At 44.2% G+C, this 18,627-nt stretch overlaps 1 protein-coding gene across 2 annotated transcripts in view; it reads left to right on the plus strand.

Moving 5' to 3' along the window:
* Positions 1 to 4,484: 4,484 nt before the first annotated feature.
* polrmt (polymerase (RNA) mitochondrial (DNA directed)) overlaps positions 4,485 to 18,627 on the plus strand; it is a 29,109-nt gene continuing 14,966 nt past the window's right edge. For both annotated transcript variants that reach the window (XR_005097820.1, XM_037250527.1), the window contains exons 1-17: positions 4,485 to 4,675; positions 4,923 to 5,021; positions 5,124 to 5,866; positions 5,999 to 6,132; positions 6,703 to 6,889; positions 7,737 to 7,886; positions 8,795 to 8,962; positions 9,030 to 9,200; positions 9,529 to 9,768; positions 10,605 to 11,390; positions 11,644 to 11,766; positions 12,812 to 12,934; positions 13,202 to 13,381; positions 14,196 to 14,282; positions 15,260 to 15,373; positions 18,129 to 18,181; positions 18,408 to 18,506. Coding sequence is in view for 1 of the 2 variants with exons in the window: in XM_037250527.1 (XP_037106422.1) it covers positions 4,513 to 4,675; positions 4,923 to 5,021; positions 5,124 to 5,866; positions 5,999 to 6,132; positions 6,703 to 6,889; positions 7,737 to 7,886; positions 8,795 to 8,962; positions 9,030 to 9,200; positions 9,529 to 9,768; positions 10,605 to 11,390; positions 11,644 to 11,766; positions 12,812 to 12,934; positions 13,202 to 13,381; positions 14,196 to 14,282; positions 15,260 to 15,373; positions 18,129 to 18,181; positions 18,408 to 18,506 (3,620 nt within the window). In the remaining variant the exon portion in view is untranslated. The remainder of the gene's footprint in view (positions 4,676 to 4,922; positions 5,022 to 5,123; positions 5,867 to 5,998; positions 6,133 to 6,702; positions 6,890 to 7,736; positions 7,887 to 8,794; positions 8,963 to 9,029; positions 9,201 to 9,528; positions 9,769 to 10,604; positions 11,391 to 11,643; positions 11,767 to 12,811; positions 12,935 to 13,201; positions 13,382 to 14,195; positions 14,283 to 15,259; positions 15,374 to 18,128; positions 18,182 to 18,407; positions 18,507 to 18,627) is intronic.

Consider the following 18,627-nt stretch of genomic DNA (forward strand, 5'->3'; position numbering starts at 1 on the left):
TGGGGTTCTGGGGGGGCGATTGTAAGGAGAGAGCAGAGGAGGCGGGATCTGCAAACTCATTCATAACCATTTCTTGCAAATGAGAAAAGTTTCAATCGGTCTTGTGGTGAGGAAAAAAAAATGTTTGGGTTTGAGAGAATCTACATTTTGGCTTTGGGTCTATATGCGAGCAGGTTTGTCCTTAGAAACTGAGCTTTGTGGACAGACATTCAAAATGTCTGACGCTGTATTGGTAGAGGAAGGACTTTAATTTAGCCCAAAAAAAACTTAAAATTAAACTCAACGTGGCGAGACGTTGGCATTGAGTCCTGATTTCTTTATTGTCACACCTCGCATGTAACTGAAAAGTGGGGAAAACAAACTTGCAGTTTCCCTTAGAACATTCAAAGACTCGAACAAAAAAAAAGAAATATTTGCCAAGAGCACAACACACAATTCCAAAATGTGACTAAGTGCGCTTGTGGAAATGTGGCTTTAATAGCCTCAATGCCGCTGGCCTTTAGTTTGTCAAGTGAGGTGAAAACAAGCAATTAACCCCTTGGTGGGGATGCAAAGTTGAAAGATGCTCTCGTGAGGTTTCTCAGTTAGTGCTGCTAATTAGCTCCTTCTAAAGGGCTCCTTTGAGCAGCACCCTGAGGCCAAAGTCCACCAGTACTGCTGGAAGTGGGTTGCGGGGCCGCACTTTTCGGGAAAAAAAATGGTTGACAGTCACTACACACTCCTTTGCATGTTAACCCCCCCACACACTCCTTTACAACAACACACACCTCACCCCCCTCAGACGTGTTGTCTGCCTAGCCTCCATTTAAGACGTCATAAAAATAAAACGATGAGAAAATGACGGGTCTGCCAAAAGCTCCTTGAGGTTACGAACCTTACAGCCTCTGTGCCATGTGTGAGAGAATTAGAGGAACTGAAAACTTAACATTGTATATCAAAAGTCAACGATCGTAATGCTCAGTTCACTTCTTGTAGCAAATTGCTGACTCATCAGAAGCTCGTGGCTTATGCTCCCAATGGAACCCCGTTGTCGGTCATAAGATCTCCGAAGCCATTAGCCGCCTTTTGTTTCTTACTTTGGTTTAATCGAGAGACACAGAGTCATGAAGCTCAAATCAATGGCAAAAAAGGTGAAATGTGATCACGTCTTCACCGCAAACCGCTTGAAGTTGCGTGCGGAAAAGTCAGACAGGAAAAAAGTTCACGATCAAGAATCTTATTCATTCTTTTACTTTTATTTGTTAGTTACAATGATTATAAAGACATTCTTAAGATCCTCTTGAATTTTTTCTTTGGCTTTATGTTTATTGTTAATTTATGAAGAACTTTATTAATTTATGTTTATTGTAGTACTGATGTCGGTATCGGTGCCGATACCAGCATTATTTCATTATATCTTCATAAAATAATCAAATTATGATCATTTTTGATGCAACTGCCCTTTTTGACCTTTTGGAGAGAAAAAAATATTGTCATCAAATAATTTTGCTGGGATGCACACAAATACACACACAATCTAAAAACGACGCTCAAAAACACGAGTGGACAAAGTTGAATCAGGTCTTATGCCAAAAATATTTTCTCCCAACAACATGGAATTTCCATGCAGGTCTGTCCAATCCCGAGTGCCACCCACTCACCCGAGTAGGATGCTCTCAAGTGGTGGAACCTAATCTTTTCCCAGCAGGGATCCAAGCGCCTCTGCAAGTGTATGAATGGAGATAATATCTCTATAATGAGGCCTGTTTTGTAGCATCAAAGTAGTCAAAAGGGGCTGAAATCCGAACCCACCTCCCCACCCCACCCTGCCTTGCCCCGACAATCCCTCAGTACCAGCGCCCTTTTATTAATTGTTTTGTCTGCCTGCTAGGTCGCTTGCTTTACTGCCGTGTTTGCGTTTTAGCCGCTTACCCTTGACCTAGCATGTTGCAAGATTTCACTTGATCAAACTCTAGTTCCACTGTATGTAATAATAAATATTTCAACATCCCGACAATGACGACAATAACCGCTAAAATGTCGATGAGCCTAATGGCTGACCTGCCATGACTTCCCTGCGAGTGACAAGTTATTCTGCCTCAATTAAGACGCACTTGTCTACACAAAATTGACACGACCTCAAGCAAAGTCATTTCACTTATTAAAGTGTGTTGGGAACTCCGTTAAGTGGAATGTGAGTCACAACAGTCCAGTAAAGATTCCTTCAGTCTGGTTGTAATGGACTTTACCCGACGTTAAGTAATGTAATGTGATGAGTAATGTTTCATAATTGCGGTTTGTTTGAAAGTTTAGACGGAATGTAAAAAATCCTTAATGTGCTTCTTGGAGGCTGGACTTCTGATGCAGTTAAATTATTGTGGGGAAATAACATAAAGGGACATGGCAGGGGAGTCAGCAAAATATACTTTATTGGGTATGTGAAATTGATTTTTTGTGTAAACGGCAAAAACGGAAATGTGCCGGCTCTTCTATATGTAAGTGAAGACCCAATGGGTTGTTTTGTCCACATGGCAAAGGTCAGTAACTCCATGTAAGCGGACGATGCAACTCGAGCACCCCCCCCAATACGGGTCTCCGTGTTACTGTGGCCAGGTGAAGTCGTTCCAAAGAAAACCCTCTCTGCATCTGTTAAACAAATAAGGAGCCCCTACAAAGGTGTGCACAAGAATCCACATGATCAAAGTATACGAGAATGGCAGCCTTGTCCCGGCTCGGCCATTATCAGGCCCCATGAATGCTTGTCTTCTCTTTTGTCGGCCCGAGCATTGACAGTCACTCACCCGGCAATGACTGTCACACCAGCGCAAAGAGCCAGCCGCCGACAGGGGCCGACCACATCAAACGAGGCTGTCAAAGAGGTAGTGGAGGCTGGTGGTGGTGGTGGGGAGGGGTGGGGGGGCGCTCGTGAACCGTGGCAACAAACACCTCCCTATCCTCACCTAGGGCTCAGCGGCAGACACCCACCGCTGTGCTCTGAGCCGCTGCCTCCGCTGAGAAAAGATGTACTGCCAGGACCTCATTTCCCTCGCAGGAACTCCCCCCATTGCCCTCCTGGCCCTTTCTCCCTCTGTCAAGTAGCGCTTGTGTTAACCTCCAGCCTAGCGCGACACAAAAGAGCGCTAAAGTGTTTAAGAATGCTTTATGGATGCATGACAAGAGGGAGGGCGACTGCCGGGGGTCAGAAAGTATACAGGATGTGAATGAGATGAATTCACTTTTGCTTTACTGCTGAGTCACACTTGAGTTGAGCTTTGGGATGTTTCCAACCACGCCGATGCTAAAAAGACGGCTGGCCGCCAAGCCACAGTTGTTGATTTTTTTTTTTTTTTCTTTTTCCCACAGGGATTAAAGAGTTAAAGAGTACAGTTGAACTGGTTGACCTCCAATTTGTTCCAATATCGAAACAATTTGAATTTTTTTGTACTCGGCCTTCAGAAAGCCTTTGTGAATGGTACCATCTTTTAAATAACAATTGTACTACCATACGTTATCCAACCACTTAAAAATATAATTCAGATCCTAATTAGAACCACTCACCTCATTGATGGAGATGTTAATGGTGAAGGAACAGGAAGGTGTTGTAGTGAGTTCCATGTCATCTAGAACCCGTTTGGGCATAAAACCCGTTATTAGATCCATGTTTAGGATAAACCTCAATGCAAAATCAAGTAAAAGTACTCATTTCAGGCTGCCTATCATATGCCCAATGGAAACGGAACTGCAAGGTGTTTGCAGAGCAATACTGTCACCTGGTGGAGTTGTATTTATTGCTGGGATGATTACTAGTACTAGGTGTTGTGAATCATAAATACACCTTGGCAACTGCGTGGTGAAATATTTGTGTATATCAGTTACATTTAATTGGACTGCTCATAATTTACTGGGAAGTTTGAAATTTCCAGTTCTATGATTTAGAGCTGTAACTAACAATATAGTAATCAATTAATCTGTCGATTATTTTGCCGATTAATCGATAAATTAGGGGGAAACCGTTTTCCATCTTTATATTCAAAAACGACATTATTTCACGATAACTGTGCAGAAAACAAATTATGATTATAGAATGAATCAGAATGTAGTTCATAACATGTAAAATGGCCATAAATGTTTTTCCAAAGAGCAGATGCCTAATTTTGATGAAAATGCTAAGGATTTGGACAATTATTAATGATATAATTTTTTATGTTTAGTTTGTGAAGCAAATAATATAAAAGGGGGGCGTGATGCTATATTAGTACAAGTGAGTATTTACAATGCTCTATGGCGACACTGACACCTGTAGGCCGAACACAGTACTTCCCCAATTAAATGAATTGCGTTTCAAATGTTTGGAAAACAGAAAAAGAAGGGGCGGACTACCAAATTTAATTTTTTGCACTGTATGGCCAGAACTAAAGGCACACTACAGCATCGATGTATCTGCGATTTTCTACTTATGTCTGTGCGTAACGATAGCTCGACCTTGCGACTAACTTAGTCTGGAACAAAATGGCGCCCTAGTGCTGGGATGCAATGCGGTTATTGCATGACAACATGTCACTCTTAAGGATTTGTGCCTTGGTCAAATGTCTTAATCGGCGCAGTTTGCTGGAAAAATTAACGTCTCGTGCCCCTATTTCGGAATGTTGCCAGCGGTGTCTCTCGATGAGAAATAGTGCAGCGAGACGACAAGCAGGTGAGGCGAATGCTGTCTCAGTTTGCCTTTTACGACTACTGGGTCTCATTTAAGGGCATTTATGTTATTGTCTAATTTTAATTCAAAGCTGTTGTACACAATGTTTAATATTCTCTCAAGCAAAATTTGATATCGTATTAAGACAAAAGAAAGTGTGATTAACTTAAGTAGGCTAAAGGACAACTTGGATACAAACTAAGTTTGGTATTTTACTAATTCCTTTATTGTTATTGTTTCTTTACCCCAGATACACATTTGCATCTTCAGCGAAGAAACGTTTCATTTTCGGTCCGGAAGACGGAAGATGCAAAGAAACGTGTAGTGAAACAGTCTCAGCTGTTAGATGGTAAAGTATTTGAGATAATAAGACATTTACATCTATTAGCAATTAGTTTGGAAATGCATGTCATTAATTTTCATCACCCACCCCTTAATTCCTCCCTCTAAGTGCTAGAGGCCAGGATCCAACAACTTCAACCTGATGGCATTGTCGATGTCCAAAAAGCAAAAGTGGAATTTCTTCCTACACTCCCCACCAAGAGACACAAACACACCTCTGCCACGAACACACCTCAAGAGAAGCCCGACATTTCCAAATCGCCGCAAACTGTTATGACGTTATCCTCCCAATCTCAGCCAACTCGCTGGCTGGAGAAACTATTTCGAGAAAAGAAAAGCAAGTTGAAAAGACGGAAGCGCCTTCGGGAGAAACTGCAGAAGAAGGCAGCGGAACAAACCGGCGATGAAGACATCCCCAAACTTCCCAGCACTAGTTACAAAACTATATCAATCAAAAAGACCGCTGAGAAGAACAAGAATTCCAAAGTTCAAGCTGCTGTATCACATAAAGCCCCCAAAAGCAAACCAAAGAACCAGAAGAAGAAACAACCCAGTTCAAAGGACCAATTAACCGATGAGGAACTGGTACAGTTGGATGAAGTGCAGCTGAGGCTCATCGAGCAAGGCAGTCCTTGGGCCTTCTCAAATCAGCCGGAGCATCTTCTACACACCAGCGAAGAAGCCGTGGGGAACACCCGCTCTTGCATCTTCTCCTGGCTGGAGGCATGCGTATTTGCGGGGGAAATTGAGCGAGCAAATAATTTCCTACTCAGCCAATACAGAGTTCGGAGTCGACGAGCTGTTCTCGACGCAGACGTCTACAACATCATGATGCGTGTCTGGGCCAAAAAGGTACTCTCCGCCGCAACTCTAAATATCATTTAATTATCATTTGTCTATGAATTTGTTATAAGTACACCTCTGATGTAAAATTGACATATTTTGGTATGTATAAGTGCATTGGATAATTTTTTTTTTTTGTAGGGCACCTTGAATCTGATTGGCCGCTTGTTTATTCTGATGGAGGAAGCCGGTCTGCGGCCAAATACCGGCTCATATTGTGCTGCTCTGGAGTGTATGGGCCGCAGTGCGCAATGCTCTCCCCGAGTTATCTCAAGGTATGAAGAAGTAAATTGGCTGCTGTCCGAGTTTTAAAATGTGTGCGTTACCAAGACCTAACAGCAGGTGTCGTGCTTTCTTCAGTCTTTCAGTTTTTAAATCCTTGTATTTTATTAGAGCTGGTCACCGCAATGTTTTCTCATGCCCTATGTTACATAACTGAATTATTACCTCATGTTCCAATTGAATTATTATCAAGCAGGTGTTGCAATTTCAAATTCATTGCCCTTCATGACAGCTTTGTGCCTGTGGGTCAGCAGTGCACCTTTTTTTTTTTCTTCCCACTTTGACTTCATCATGTCTAATCAGATTTGCTGACTTCTCACAGAACATGCATGATGACTTTTGAGGCATATTTTTTTTCACCGACTTGAGCAAGGGTTTTATTTGATATTTGAATAATTCCATTGCTCCATCTGTCCTTTGTATGCTTGCATTATCAGCGTTGTGCAGTCCGAGTGTTGGAGATTTTTTTGACTCAACATTTCACCAACAGTCATTGAGATTCTGCAACCGTTGTTTGTAAACAATGAATCAAGTTTGGAGTGGAACCATTGTACCTTGCGCAGGTGCTTGACCCACATGGAGAAGGATGGCATCTCTGTGGATGATCTCTTCAGCCAATGTGTGTTCCGGCTCGATGAAAGAGACATGGTACTGAAGGCCATACACACCGTCCAACCCGACTACCAGCCCACCGGTAACCTTACCACAAGCCAAAGCTCAGCGGTGTTGGTTAAGGACTTTTACCAAAAGGTATCCCTCTCATCTATTGGGACTAATACACAGTTTCTACCAAGTTTTTGTTTCCTCAAGTAGATGCATTACCTTAATTGTAAGATCCAGGTTGGCTTCCACTTAAATAACATGCCGTGCCATAAATAGACACCAACCCACCCCTGATAAAAGCAACAACAGGGGGTTCCACTAGATGGCTGTAATTACCTTCGCAGAGACTGAAGATCCTCTCTGCCTAACGTTGCTTGATTCTCAACGCTCCTACCACTCTGCTGATTTTCAAAACCTAAGCAGATATCGTTCAATGTCGGAGCCCGCTGATTTTTGCTGTTATTATCCCTTGAAGGGTAGATGACTCAAGTTCCAGCGATCCCCCTTGTAAATGATTTGGAGTGTCTCTCACCTCTTTGCATTTTTCATTCGTCCCATTCCAAGCATGATATTTATAGCCTCCACTTCATTCTCGCATCCTGTTTGTTATCTTCTATCACATTGTGTCTTTGTTGACAAACCCGAGTTTTCCCCCCCCCCCCCGTTTTATAATTCACAACTGACGTCATTGGCGACCTAACGGTTGAAACCCTGCCCAAATAAACTGGCTCGCTCGATAGCGGAATAGCAAACAGGACGGTCTCTCGTGGAGCCTCGGGAGACCGTGTTGGTGGCAGAAGCTCAAGCTCATTAGAATACTGTTTGCTCTGTGTCACATGCTCATATGAAATGCAGTTTGATTTTGGTTCAATTTAGTCATTGCGCCTTCAACTTTACATTAGGTTCCATACTAAATAATAAGATGGTGGTGTTAAGATAGATATTATGACCTTTCTCCTAACTCCAATTAATTTTTCCATGTGTGTGTTTTTAGAGGGATACCCACCAGTACCCGAAGCTGGATTTCACTCGAGACGAACTCCAGGAACGTCTCAAATTCCAACTCAACATAGAGCAAGCCTGCACAGTCACTATTGACTCTGTCGAGGCAGTAAAGCCCATCACAGAAAGCATGGCCAAAATGGTAAGCCATCATCTGGTCTTCGGTCTGACACCATGTATCAAACATCTTCTGGTTGGAAATGGCACAAGAATGTTACCAGCGGTCAAAAAACATCTCCAGCCTACTCTATGGTTCATATTATTCAGGAACTTTTTATTGGACGCTTAAAAAAAATGGTGAATCTTTGTCTTATTTTCACTACTGAGGCATTTTGGAGGGCATCCATTGTCCACTGCAAGTATGGAGGAGAAAAACGGGTTATCTCTTTTTTTTTTTTCTTTATAAACCTTGGCATTTACAGTCCTGGCTGGCTCGTCTGCCTCTGCAGATGGGCTACGTGGGAAGCGAGTAAGCCGAGAGTCCCTAGTGGCCAGGAAGCATTTACAGACACAGCGACCGACAGGCAGGCCGGCAAGGCAGAGTAATAATGTATTGTAATAGAAGACCCCGGAGAGGAGACAGTGAGAGTCACCTTTCCATCTACCATCCGGATTGTTTCTGAAACCACCACACTGGCTGGTTAAAAAAATTCAGATCACAGATAAAGTATTATACACATTCAGGTTGAGCTTTTACTCTGAGAAAGTGTCGCATCAGAACCCTTGAGAGAAGAGTGGGCTTTAATCTGCCTTTGACTTTTACACTGAACTCAGGTCAACTTTGTGTGCGTTCACACAGTGAATTGGCGTAGCACAATTTGATATATTAGATGGCATCATCAGCCGGTGTGGTGTTGGAAATACTTGCCGCTAAGTGACAATTGCTTTTGGCACAACGGCAAAGAAAGAAGTGTCAGGTGTTAAAGTTGACACCTCTGTTCTAGCAAAACTGTGACTTTCTTTCAGGTTTCATACTACCTTAACTCTGTCCGCCATTTTGTTTGTTGACTGTCGTCCGTGTTGTTCTCACAAGTAATGTCGTCCTTTTAGAGGGCGTTGTTTCTGGAGCAGCGGGTTCACTGGCGTAAGGCCCTCCTCCAGGCTTTCCGGGAGGGCAAGATGATCCTAGGGAAGACCAACACTAAGGACTTCAGACTCAACCTTTATCCCTACCTCTGTCTGCTGGAGGACAACGACTATGTGGATATCATGATACAGGTACAAGGAAGTCCTGTGATTGGTTGGCTCGCACAACTGACTCTTTGTGATTCTGTGTCCGTACCAGAGCTTTTCCACCATGCCACCCAGCGGAGAGTCCTTGATGACGTTGGCCAAAGATTTGGGCACCCGCGTTTACACCAAGTACTCGGTCTACCAGAAATACAGAAATCAGATGGTGGAAAAGCTAGGCACAATTTACAGCGCTTACACCGACCTGCTAGCCAAAGACACTGAGGTATATACATATAAAAAATAAAAAAATAACACGAGGTGTAAAGTTTGACCAGAATTTCGAATCACGGTATAAACAAAAAATCCACTTAATATCTCACCATGAAGACAAAAAAATATGATTTTGCCAAGTTAAGACCTTTTCAAACAATCCAGCACAACATAAAATACATTTTACGGCCACCATTTTGAAATTGACGGTTAATCATTAATCAGAGCTCGCATCGGATATAAACAAAAATGGCTGGTGTTTTCCAGCGAGCTCACTTTCTCAGAATCTGTCAGTACTGTGTACTTATGCGTGAATACATTCTATCGACATCTCCTTCTAGGCGTGCAACATCCTTCCCAGGGAGAAGTGGTGCAAGCTGGAAACGGAACACCCATCAGGGCCCACGCTGCAGGGGTGGGAATCCTCCTGGCCGCACATAGTCATTCTGGAGCTGGGAACGTACCTGCTGGACCTGATGGTCAAGAACCTTAAGATCAATAGCGACATCCTGAGCTCCACCTACGAGAGGAAGTCCATCCCCATCCTTTACCACATGTACGCGTTTCGCAGCAACCGACAGGTACGGTGTCCGCCCGCGCATCTCGACATGACATCATATGAGTGAGAAAGAGAGCGAGACATTTTCATGGACTAATAATGACTTGAAGCATCTGAATACACTTGACTTTGGCTTTTTTTTTTGTCACTCTTAAGTCAGTGTCACCTTTTGCACCCTAATATCCAAATTATAAAAGCGCTTAGCCTCCCGCGCAAAGAATCCAGGCTAATCCCTTTTCTTAGTGCCTCTTTTTTAATTGGCTCGTTGATTGGCTGCCACCAGACTCCGCGGGAGGGTGAAGTGACCGTGTCACGGGAAAGCGCGAGGGAAGACTTTGGGGACTCGACGCACGACAAGGAGATAACTGAGCTTTCACCTTTGCGCTTACGAGGCAGTTCTGACCGGCGCTGCCTTTGCTCTGACTTTTTTTTTTTTTTTTTTCCCCTGTTGCGCACTTTGGAGGTTAGCTCATCAGGGGAGCTGCCTAATGACTTTACGACACAGCATGACAGTCTGAGCGGTGCAAAGCAATGTTGGCCTTATTTATTTTTTGCTGTCAGGTCGCTGTTTTTCTTCCCATTCGACTGTTTACAACACATTAGCTTGAAAGCCATAGCACCAAAAACAAAAACTACAATAACAGTGGGGTAAATCAGTTTGGTGGCTATAATTCTGAGCTTTTTTTTTTTGGTGTCGTTGACATCATGTCTCGGTATTAAATCCGGGACATCCATCTACTTTCTTTAGTGTTTATCCTGTTCCTATCTGACTTTGGGATTGGTCGCCTGCCAATCCAAGGCGGTATTGCTTTTATCGTGACTGTTACCTTTGTGCTATTTTTGTCTCTCTCCGCTCAGGTGGGCTTCATTAAGCCCCACCCCATCCTAATTCAGATGCAGCAGGAGGCCATGGAGACGAAACTGACCTTCGACTCGTTCGTGATGCCAATGCGCTGCCCTCCTCTACCCTGGACCTCGGCCAAGTTTGGCGCGTACCTGCTGACCCCTGCCAAGCTGATGCGCACTATGGATGGGGCGAGTCAGCACGAGGAGTTGTTGGAAAGATGCCAGAACCTCGACCCAGTCTTGGACTCCCTTAACCAGCTGGGAAACTGTGCCTGGAAGATCAACAAACCTCTCCTGGACATCATCATCTCCATCTTTAACGATCGGGGCAGCGAGAAGCTCGACATCCCTCCTCCCATGTCAGAGGCCCCCAAAGTTCCCCTCTTCAACCCGCTGGATACATCTCACACCGCCAGCGACAAGGCCCACAAGAAGCGAGAGGTGATCAGCACCAGAAAGAAATGCAACGAGATGCACAGCTTGCGCATGGACGCTCTCTATAAACTCTCCATCGCCAACCACATCAGGGACGAGGTCTTCTGGTTTCCACATAATATGGATTTCCGGGGGCGCACGTATCCCTGTCCTCCTTACTTCAATCACCTGGGAAGCGACGTGACCCGCTCTATCCTGTTGTTTGCTGAAGGGAAGCCGCTCGGGCCAATGGGCCTGGACTGGCTCAAGATCCACTTAGTCAATCTGACGGGCTTGAAGAAGAAGAGCTCACTGCAAGGGAGGCTGGAGTACGCCAATTCGATCATGGAGGACATTCTGGATTCTGCTGACCGCCCTTTAAACGTGCGTGCTTCTTTATTACCGTTTGATTCGTAAGCCACTCATGTGACCTCACGTCTAGCAGCTAGCCAAACGGCGCTTACCCGACTTGCGATTAGCACTGGCCACAAATGTGTAGTTTTCTCGATCCTTCCTCTGAACATTCTTAAAATTCTGCTGTACTTCTCACTCACTAAAACCAAACGTTTTGTATCTTGGCTTGATATAAATAATGTATGCGGGGAAACGTGCCTCACGCTCGCGTTTGCCTCCTCAGGGTAAGAAATGGTGGATGAATGCAGATGAGCCGTGGCAAGCGCTCGCCTGCTGCATGGAAATCGCCAGCGCCGTGAGATCTCCGGACCCGACGCAGTTCGTCTCTCATTTTCCTGTGCATCAGGTACCATTAATGTTTTCCATCATGGTTGTGGTTTCATTCAAAGAGCTGTTATGACAATGAAGACTATAAATGTACTGTATAGTCACATGATTTTATTTTTTTCATTCACACGAATCTCCATTTTATTATTGTGACTTGTTTGTTAAAGTGCAAAGTAGTGCTACTTTATGAATGGACCTTTGACACTTCAAAATGTTATCATCTAGTATGTGATTCCAAACAGGCTTCTTTGTTTTTTTTTCAAATCCTGTTACGCAAAATAGACTTGGCGTTAACAAAATAGTCTGGCCATCTGCCCAATGTTGTCTCTCCATGTGGTGACAAACAGCATTCTTTTCTTTCGGAAACCATCCAATTCAAACTATTAGATTTGAAATTCATCAAATCCAGGTTTTGCATAGCCTACCTTAGGGACGGCGAATAAAGTCTCTGGAACATTGCCACTTTATTCACGTTGATGAATGTGCTTTGTCCTCCATGATGAAATGTGATGTGGAACATGAGGAGCCTGTAGGAAATCACATGCATCATCAGCGAGACAGCAACCAGGAACATTTCAGTTGTAGTTACATGGTAGAGCTAAACGGGTTGGGGGAGATGAATCCATTTAGCAACCAATCAGATTTGTTATTAAGGCAAGACGACGCAATTAAAAATAACAATAATAACTATTTTCTGCTGAATTTCTTATATTATGTTATAGTGCCAAATGCAATAATGAAGCAATCCTACTTTATATGCTCTATAGAGGATTACTATAAATGAATAAAAGTAATTGGAATATAGAATGAGATCCTCAGCTCATTGTCTATCAGGCAGCCTCCAGTTCATATTCTAGCTCAGGATTATGACATTAATTATTCAATTAATTATCAATAAATTAACACCTTAACCTTTTGTTTTATTCTTTTTTCCAAGCTGAGTTGCTGCTCTGATGAATCTCTTGTGTGCTTAATATATTTTTTTCATGATCCATTTCCCCTCCATATTTTCTGTCCTCATTTCCATCACGTGGCTGCTGAATCTTTCCCACCATCTCTCCCAGGACGGCTCCTGCAACGGGCTCCAGCACTACGCCGCACTTGGCCGCGACGTTATTGGCGCCACGTCGGTCAACCTCGTGCCCTGCGACGTGCCGCAGGACGTCTACAGTGGAGTGGCGCAGCAGGTCAGATGTTGCTAAATAATCCACGCATATTTTTCCCCGTAAGATATGCAAGCAGTCTTTTCTAAGCAACTTCGCTTTCTGACCAAAAAAAAGGCTGAGACTAAAGTCGTGTATCGGCACCACAGAACGTGCCAATTATTTTGAACACAACATGGTGCAAGATGTGATTGTGCAGTTCCTAACCTTGTGGCCTTGATTGCATCAAATTGCAATGAGAGTTGGCTGCCTCCTGTTTTCCCCCACAACAGCACTCGCTTTTCGTTTCAGGTCGAGGGGTTCCGAGCCCGCGACGCCGAGAGCGGCCTGAAGATCGCCCAGGTCCTGGAGGGCTTCATCAACAGGAAAGTGGTCAAGCAGACCGTGATGACTGTTGTCTACGGGGTCACGCGCTACGGGGGAAGGCTCCAGATCGAGAAGCGCCTGAAGGAGATTGATGAGTTCCCAAAGGTACAGTAGTGAGCGAGCGAGGTGAGGGGAGGAAGGGGAGGGGGTTCCCTCACGCTGCACGTCGGGTTTATTTTTAGCACGGTCTCTGCTCAGGATCTCCTCCATCGTATGTGGGGCGCTTGCCGGTAGGCGTGAAGCCCTCTCTGCTTCCGCACATTTATCTCACAAATGATAGAAACTGAATAAATTGTCATCACTTTGACATTGACACCGCAGATTTACGAGAACGGCCACTTCCACACGCCCGATCGCAATGCCGTGAAATATTAGACTTGTGTGGTTGTATCGATGAGGCCAGGAGTGCACGGGAACAAAGAAGAGACATGTGATACTGCGCAGCTATTTTTAGGCACAAATGGGTCCTCAGTGGTCAATGGCTCATTCTTCGTAACCATCTAATCTTCTCAAACCGGACACATTTTACCAAAAGTTGATCTCATTTCCAGTGCCAGAGTGGCTGTGCTAGCTATTATTATCATCTCACACTCAGGAGTGTTGTTGCAGATGACTTTTGCATCATGTCCCCTAATTGCTTCATCGGGGAATTTTTGAGAAGTGGCAGCGGAGGGATCCGTGGCTGATAAGGACAAACTGGAGTTCCATAGGAAAAAGTCCTAATGAGTCTTAAATCTTCTCTTACGTTTGCAAAATATGCACAGCGGAAGTCAAACTGCAAACAATTTTTAGTACAACCATAAAGTTGGACTGCAAAATGTCATCATTGATTCATTCACTCATCTTCCAGACCGCTTAGGGAGGATCATTTTCAATGATGTACAATCTCATCATCTGGTTTTTTTTTTTTTTCTTTCAGGAATATGTATGGGAGGCATCACACTACCTGGTGCGACTGGTGTTCAACGGCCTCAAGGAGATGTTCACAGGGACCAGAGAGATCCAGGTGGGTTCAACATATCCATGCTTTTTTCCATCCATTTCAATTGAGCACATTTATTTGATATACGCTACAATAAATTGATTTACCATCTTAGAAAATGAATTCAACTCATAAGTCCCAGTGCCACTAATTGCAAATAATTACCACAACTTTTATGAGCATATATTTCAAGTTTTGCTCAAGGGCGACTCAATGAGAATAATATTTCATCAGAAGCAACAGATAAACAAACAAACATCACTCCGCAGTTGAAATATACTGTCGCTAACTTGTGATGAGTAACGTCCAGCTCCACTGAGAGTCATATTTTTCTCTTATTAATGACTCGCTGTTGTCATTACGTGTTGGATGATGAAAAAGTGCCGACGGCACACATTCGGGCTCCATTTATAGCATCGGGACTTGCACCTGGTGTGCATTATCTTCACAGCAGAGCACGGCCCGCTACGCTAATAGAACCGGCGCCCGCCCGCCGCTGTGGCGTTCCTCCTTGGGGGATTGAGCAGGGACAGCCCGGGTCCGAGATAAAGAATTTACGGCGGCGAATCAATCCCGCCGCTGACCTCCTTCCTTCCTAGAACACGTCCCATTTATTCTCGGCACAATCTCTCCCCTCGGGCCGCCACCTATCCATCCACTCATTGATCAGTCAGTCTCTAACTATCTAGTTAGTCCATCCGTCACTCCCCGGCTGTCTCCTTGTCTTTGTTTCTGCCTCAGACAGAGCTATAAGATGAGAACGCATTTGCCCAGGGAAAGACTATCATCCATCTTCCTCACCGATGCGTGTGTGTAGCAACTTTGTGGCATTACTGGGACTTAAAGACAAAAGGGGGCTTTACAAACAACACTGTTGAATTTAGCTCTTACTGCAACAATTCCTCACCTGTTCCTCAGCAGGTCAGCGACCAAAAAGGTCATGTAAATGATTTATTGCTCGTGAGCATATAGAACAAGGACATGACTCCCGTTTGTTGCAGGACTGGTTGACGGAGAGCGCCAGGCTCATATCCAAGGCGGGACACACGGTGCAGTGGGTGACCCCCCTGGGTTTGCCCATCATCCAGCCCTACCACCGCACACGAAGCCAGTTGGTAAGCAAACGTACAGAGGCGCCATCCCCTCACGGTTGGCACTACTCTTATCTCTGCTTCCATTCGCCATTGTGGGCCAAGCAATGCTATTCACTTCTTTCATCATTTCCCAACCTTTATTGAACTAGGGCACATATTTTACATGAGAAAAATCTCATTACTCCACCCCCATAAAAGTCACAAAGTATACAATACTGAAATAATGATCTTGTATCAAATAAATAGTCAATAAAATTGGATCGTTTGCATTAGCGCGCCTGATTAAAGCTAAAAACTTGAGAATCACGCTGTTAGCCTAACTGCCCCTCTGTCCGAACCGTTAGACGTGTACCTAAAACTGAGAGAGAATTATTTGTACTTTTCATGTAGAAAAAGTAAAAGGATGGAGATTCATGTAAATGCCACGGAATAAATATTTCATAGCCAATTTGCGGACCACTTATTGCTTTCCTCACTGTGCTTTGGCATGGTTTGAAAAACGCTCCTTGGAACAGCGAGTGCTGCCAACTTGTAGAGTCCAAATAGATTTTTTTTATTTTTTTTATTCTTATATTAAATGTTGCAAAACAAACCTTTCAGTAAATGGACATGAATTTTGTCTCAAAATGTGCACTTGCGGTACTTTGTTGGTTTTCCAGTTTCAGTACCCGACCGCTAGCTAGAAAAAGACACGAAGGCTTTTTGTATATAACAGCGCCCGCATGTCATTCTCAACGTGCGGGATGCTTTCCCAAGCCAGAGCGCTGCGGCTAGAATGTCCAGGTCCCGATAGGTTGGCTGATGGGAGAGTGCGGCGCTGACGGTGCCGTGCGATTGGCATGAGTGGCCCCAACTGTAATGGAGCTCCACAACATCATTAGAGTTGTTTGTCACCGTGGAGAGGCTGACAGTGGCGTGTCTGAGAGATAAATGTCAGCGTGGAGATAGCCCGCGCGCCAGGATGTGTGCGCGCGTGTGTGCGTGCATTTTTACGATCAGCTATTCCTCGTGTTGTAGCAACATTCTGTCCTCATTTTTGGTTTGAATAGGACTCAAAAGTTCATAATTCCACCTTTTACCAGAATATTTTTTCTATCTTTAACACAATTTATTTTTGCCGTAGATTACCCACCATGTAGCAGGGGATTACCGTGCTGTCATTTTTAAATAAGAATATGTGAGTGAGTATATATCTCCCCAGGCTTATTAGCAAATGAAGGACGCGCACATACTGTTTAGCAGATGCCAAACGCATGCAGCCAGCAAGGCCTCAAGCTTGCCCACTGTGCCGTCCTCTCTTAAGTATGACATCAAGCGGAGGGTCGCTTCAGAAGGGAGAGCGACACCTCACAAGCAGGTGCAAGGGGAGCTACGCTGGCAGATGGTGGCTCCCTCCGAGTCCATCATCTCTCATCCCGTACTTTCTTCCCATCACTTCTGCTTGCTTTAATGTCCAGTATGATTAGCCCTTTGAAGCTATCATATTAGCGCGCACGCGCACACCGATGTAGTGACAATGAAATAGCGTCACACTCCCTTTATCCTCTGCTTTAATAACACTCTAATCCAGCTGCATCACCGTGGCACAACAAAAAATGAAAGTAACTTGCAGAAAGGTCACCCCCCCTGCAACGCATTGATGGATTAAATTCAATCTCCCTCTCTGCTTAACTCCAAGGCCGTCGTGTTACCGGGGGGGTCATTTGTAATTAGACCAGGGATAGAATTGCATCTCCCTCAACTATACATGTGCCAGAAGTATAAATACCAAAAAGTACTCGAGTACATCTCATGGCTGATGTGTGAGGAACCGGGAGAAGAATGGAGCGTGAACATACATCAGAGGCTGCCTAACAGGATTGCGAGGCACTAATCGGCTCAGGGGTCACTCCGGCTCACATTTCTTGTTTATTTTTTTGACTCACTCCTAGCATCTGGGTTGGCGGGTTTTTGACTGGATCTTTCAGTCTCAAGGGTGAGAATTTGGTCAAAAGAAAACAATGTGCGCGACCATTTGTGGATTGACGTTTTATGTTACGTGATGATAGGGGACATCTTGCTTCTCTGTGCTTCATGATTGCTTTTGTACCCATCGGCATCCGCACCTCAGCTCTCAGGTGATTTACACCGCAGGGAGCCTTTCTCCCCCGCTGCTTTCCTCCTCCTGGTTAGCCAAGGTCTCATTCATCAGAGCCTTGAGTCAAGTCTCAGATCGTCTACACTTACATTCGAATCCAAACGGGGCACAGTACAATGTAAAATAATGACCTCATTTGTGTGTGCTTTCCATTTAGCACACCAAAGTTAGCTTCCATTACTTTCACTTCTCCTCGCTCAGACATGCCGGGGCATAAAGATGAAAAGCAGCTTGATGGACAGAAACCCTGCACCCCCACCCCGCAACAATCCTGCTCAGGCGTTGATATATGAGATAACAACCATGGCAGAAACTAATGGGCCACTTTTTTATCCCCCCCCCCCAAACTATTTTTTTGATAAAAGTGCGATTATGTCATTCATCTCTACCATGACCTTCAAGGAATCGACTCGAGCTATCAAAGTGAGTTGCTTAGTAACTCCTCGCTGAACATCGCCGTGATAATCCATGTAAAGCCTTGTCACCTTAATTCCGCAATCTCTTTGCCTTCCTTCACAACCCGCTATCTATTAAACTTCATTTGTTGTCGACTTATTCACAGTAGTTGCCAGGCGATGACTGATACATCTGACACTGGGATGATGACTGGTACAATTTTGTTGTCTTTTGTTTCTGCAGCTCAATAGTAGAATCCAACAAATCAACCTCCGGATAAACTATGACATCAAACAGTAAGTGTCTTCTACTTTGACCTTAAATCATCTTAATTCTATTCAATCACCTATTGTTTGTCATCACACACGCCACAATGTCTCTCAATCTATTTCTTCTCTGTTGTATACGTGGAATCTGGAATAATCTCCCAGCGGGTTTCATTATGAGATGAGTTGCTAGGTTTGAATGCACAAGTGTGACACGTTGTAATTAACATGCATGTCTTTGGTTGTTTCTTCTCAGGAGGCCCGACATAATGAAGCAGAAGAACGCGTTCCCACCAAACTTCATCCACTCGCTGGACTCGACACACATGATGTTGACGGCGCTTCACTGTCACAGGTTTGTTGCTAGCTAGCTTTTTTTTTTTTATTAATATACGCTACTACTCATTATTGCTTACAAAGCAGTCCTATGTATTGTTTTCATCTACAAATCCTTTTGCAATTTTTAATTTGGTCTA

Source organism: Syngnathus acus, chromosome 4, assembly GCF_901709675.1.
Source record: "Syngnathus acus chromosome 4, fSynAcu1.2, whole genome shotgun sequence".
Lineage (NCBI taxonomy): Eukaryota > Metazoa > Chordata > Actinopteri > Syngnathiformes > Syngnathidae > Syngnathus > Syngnathus acus.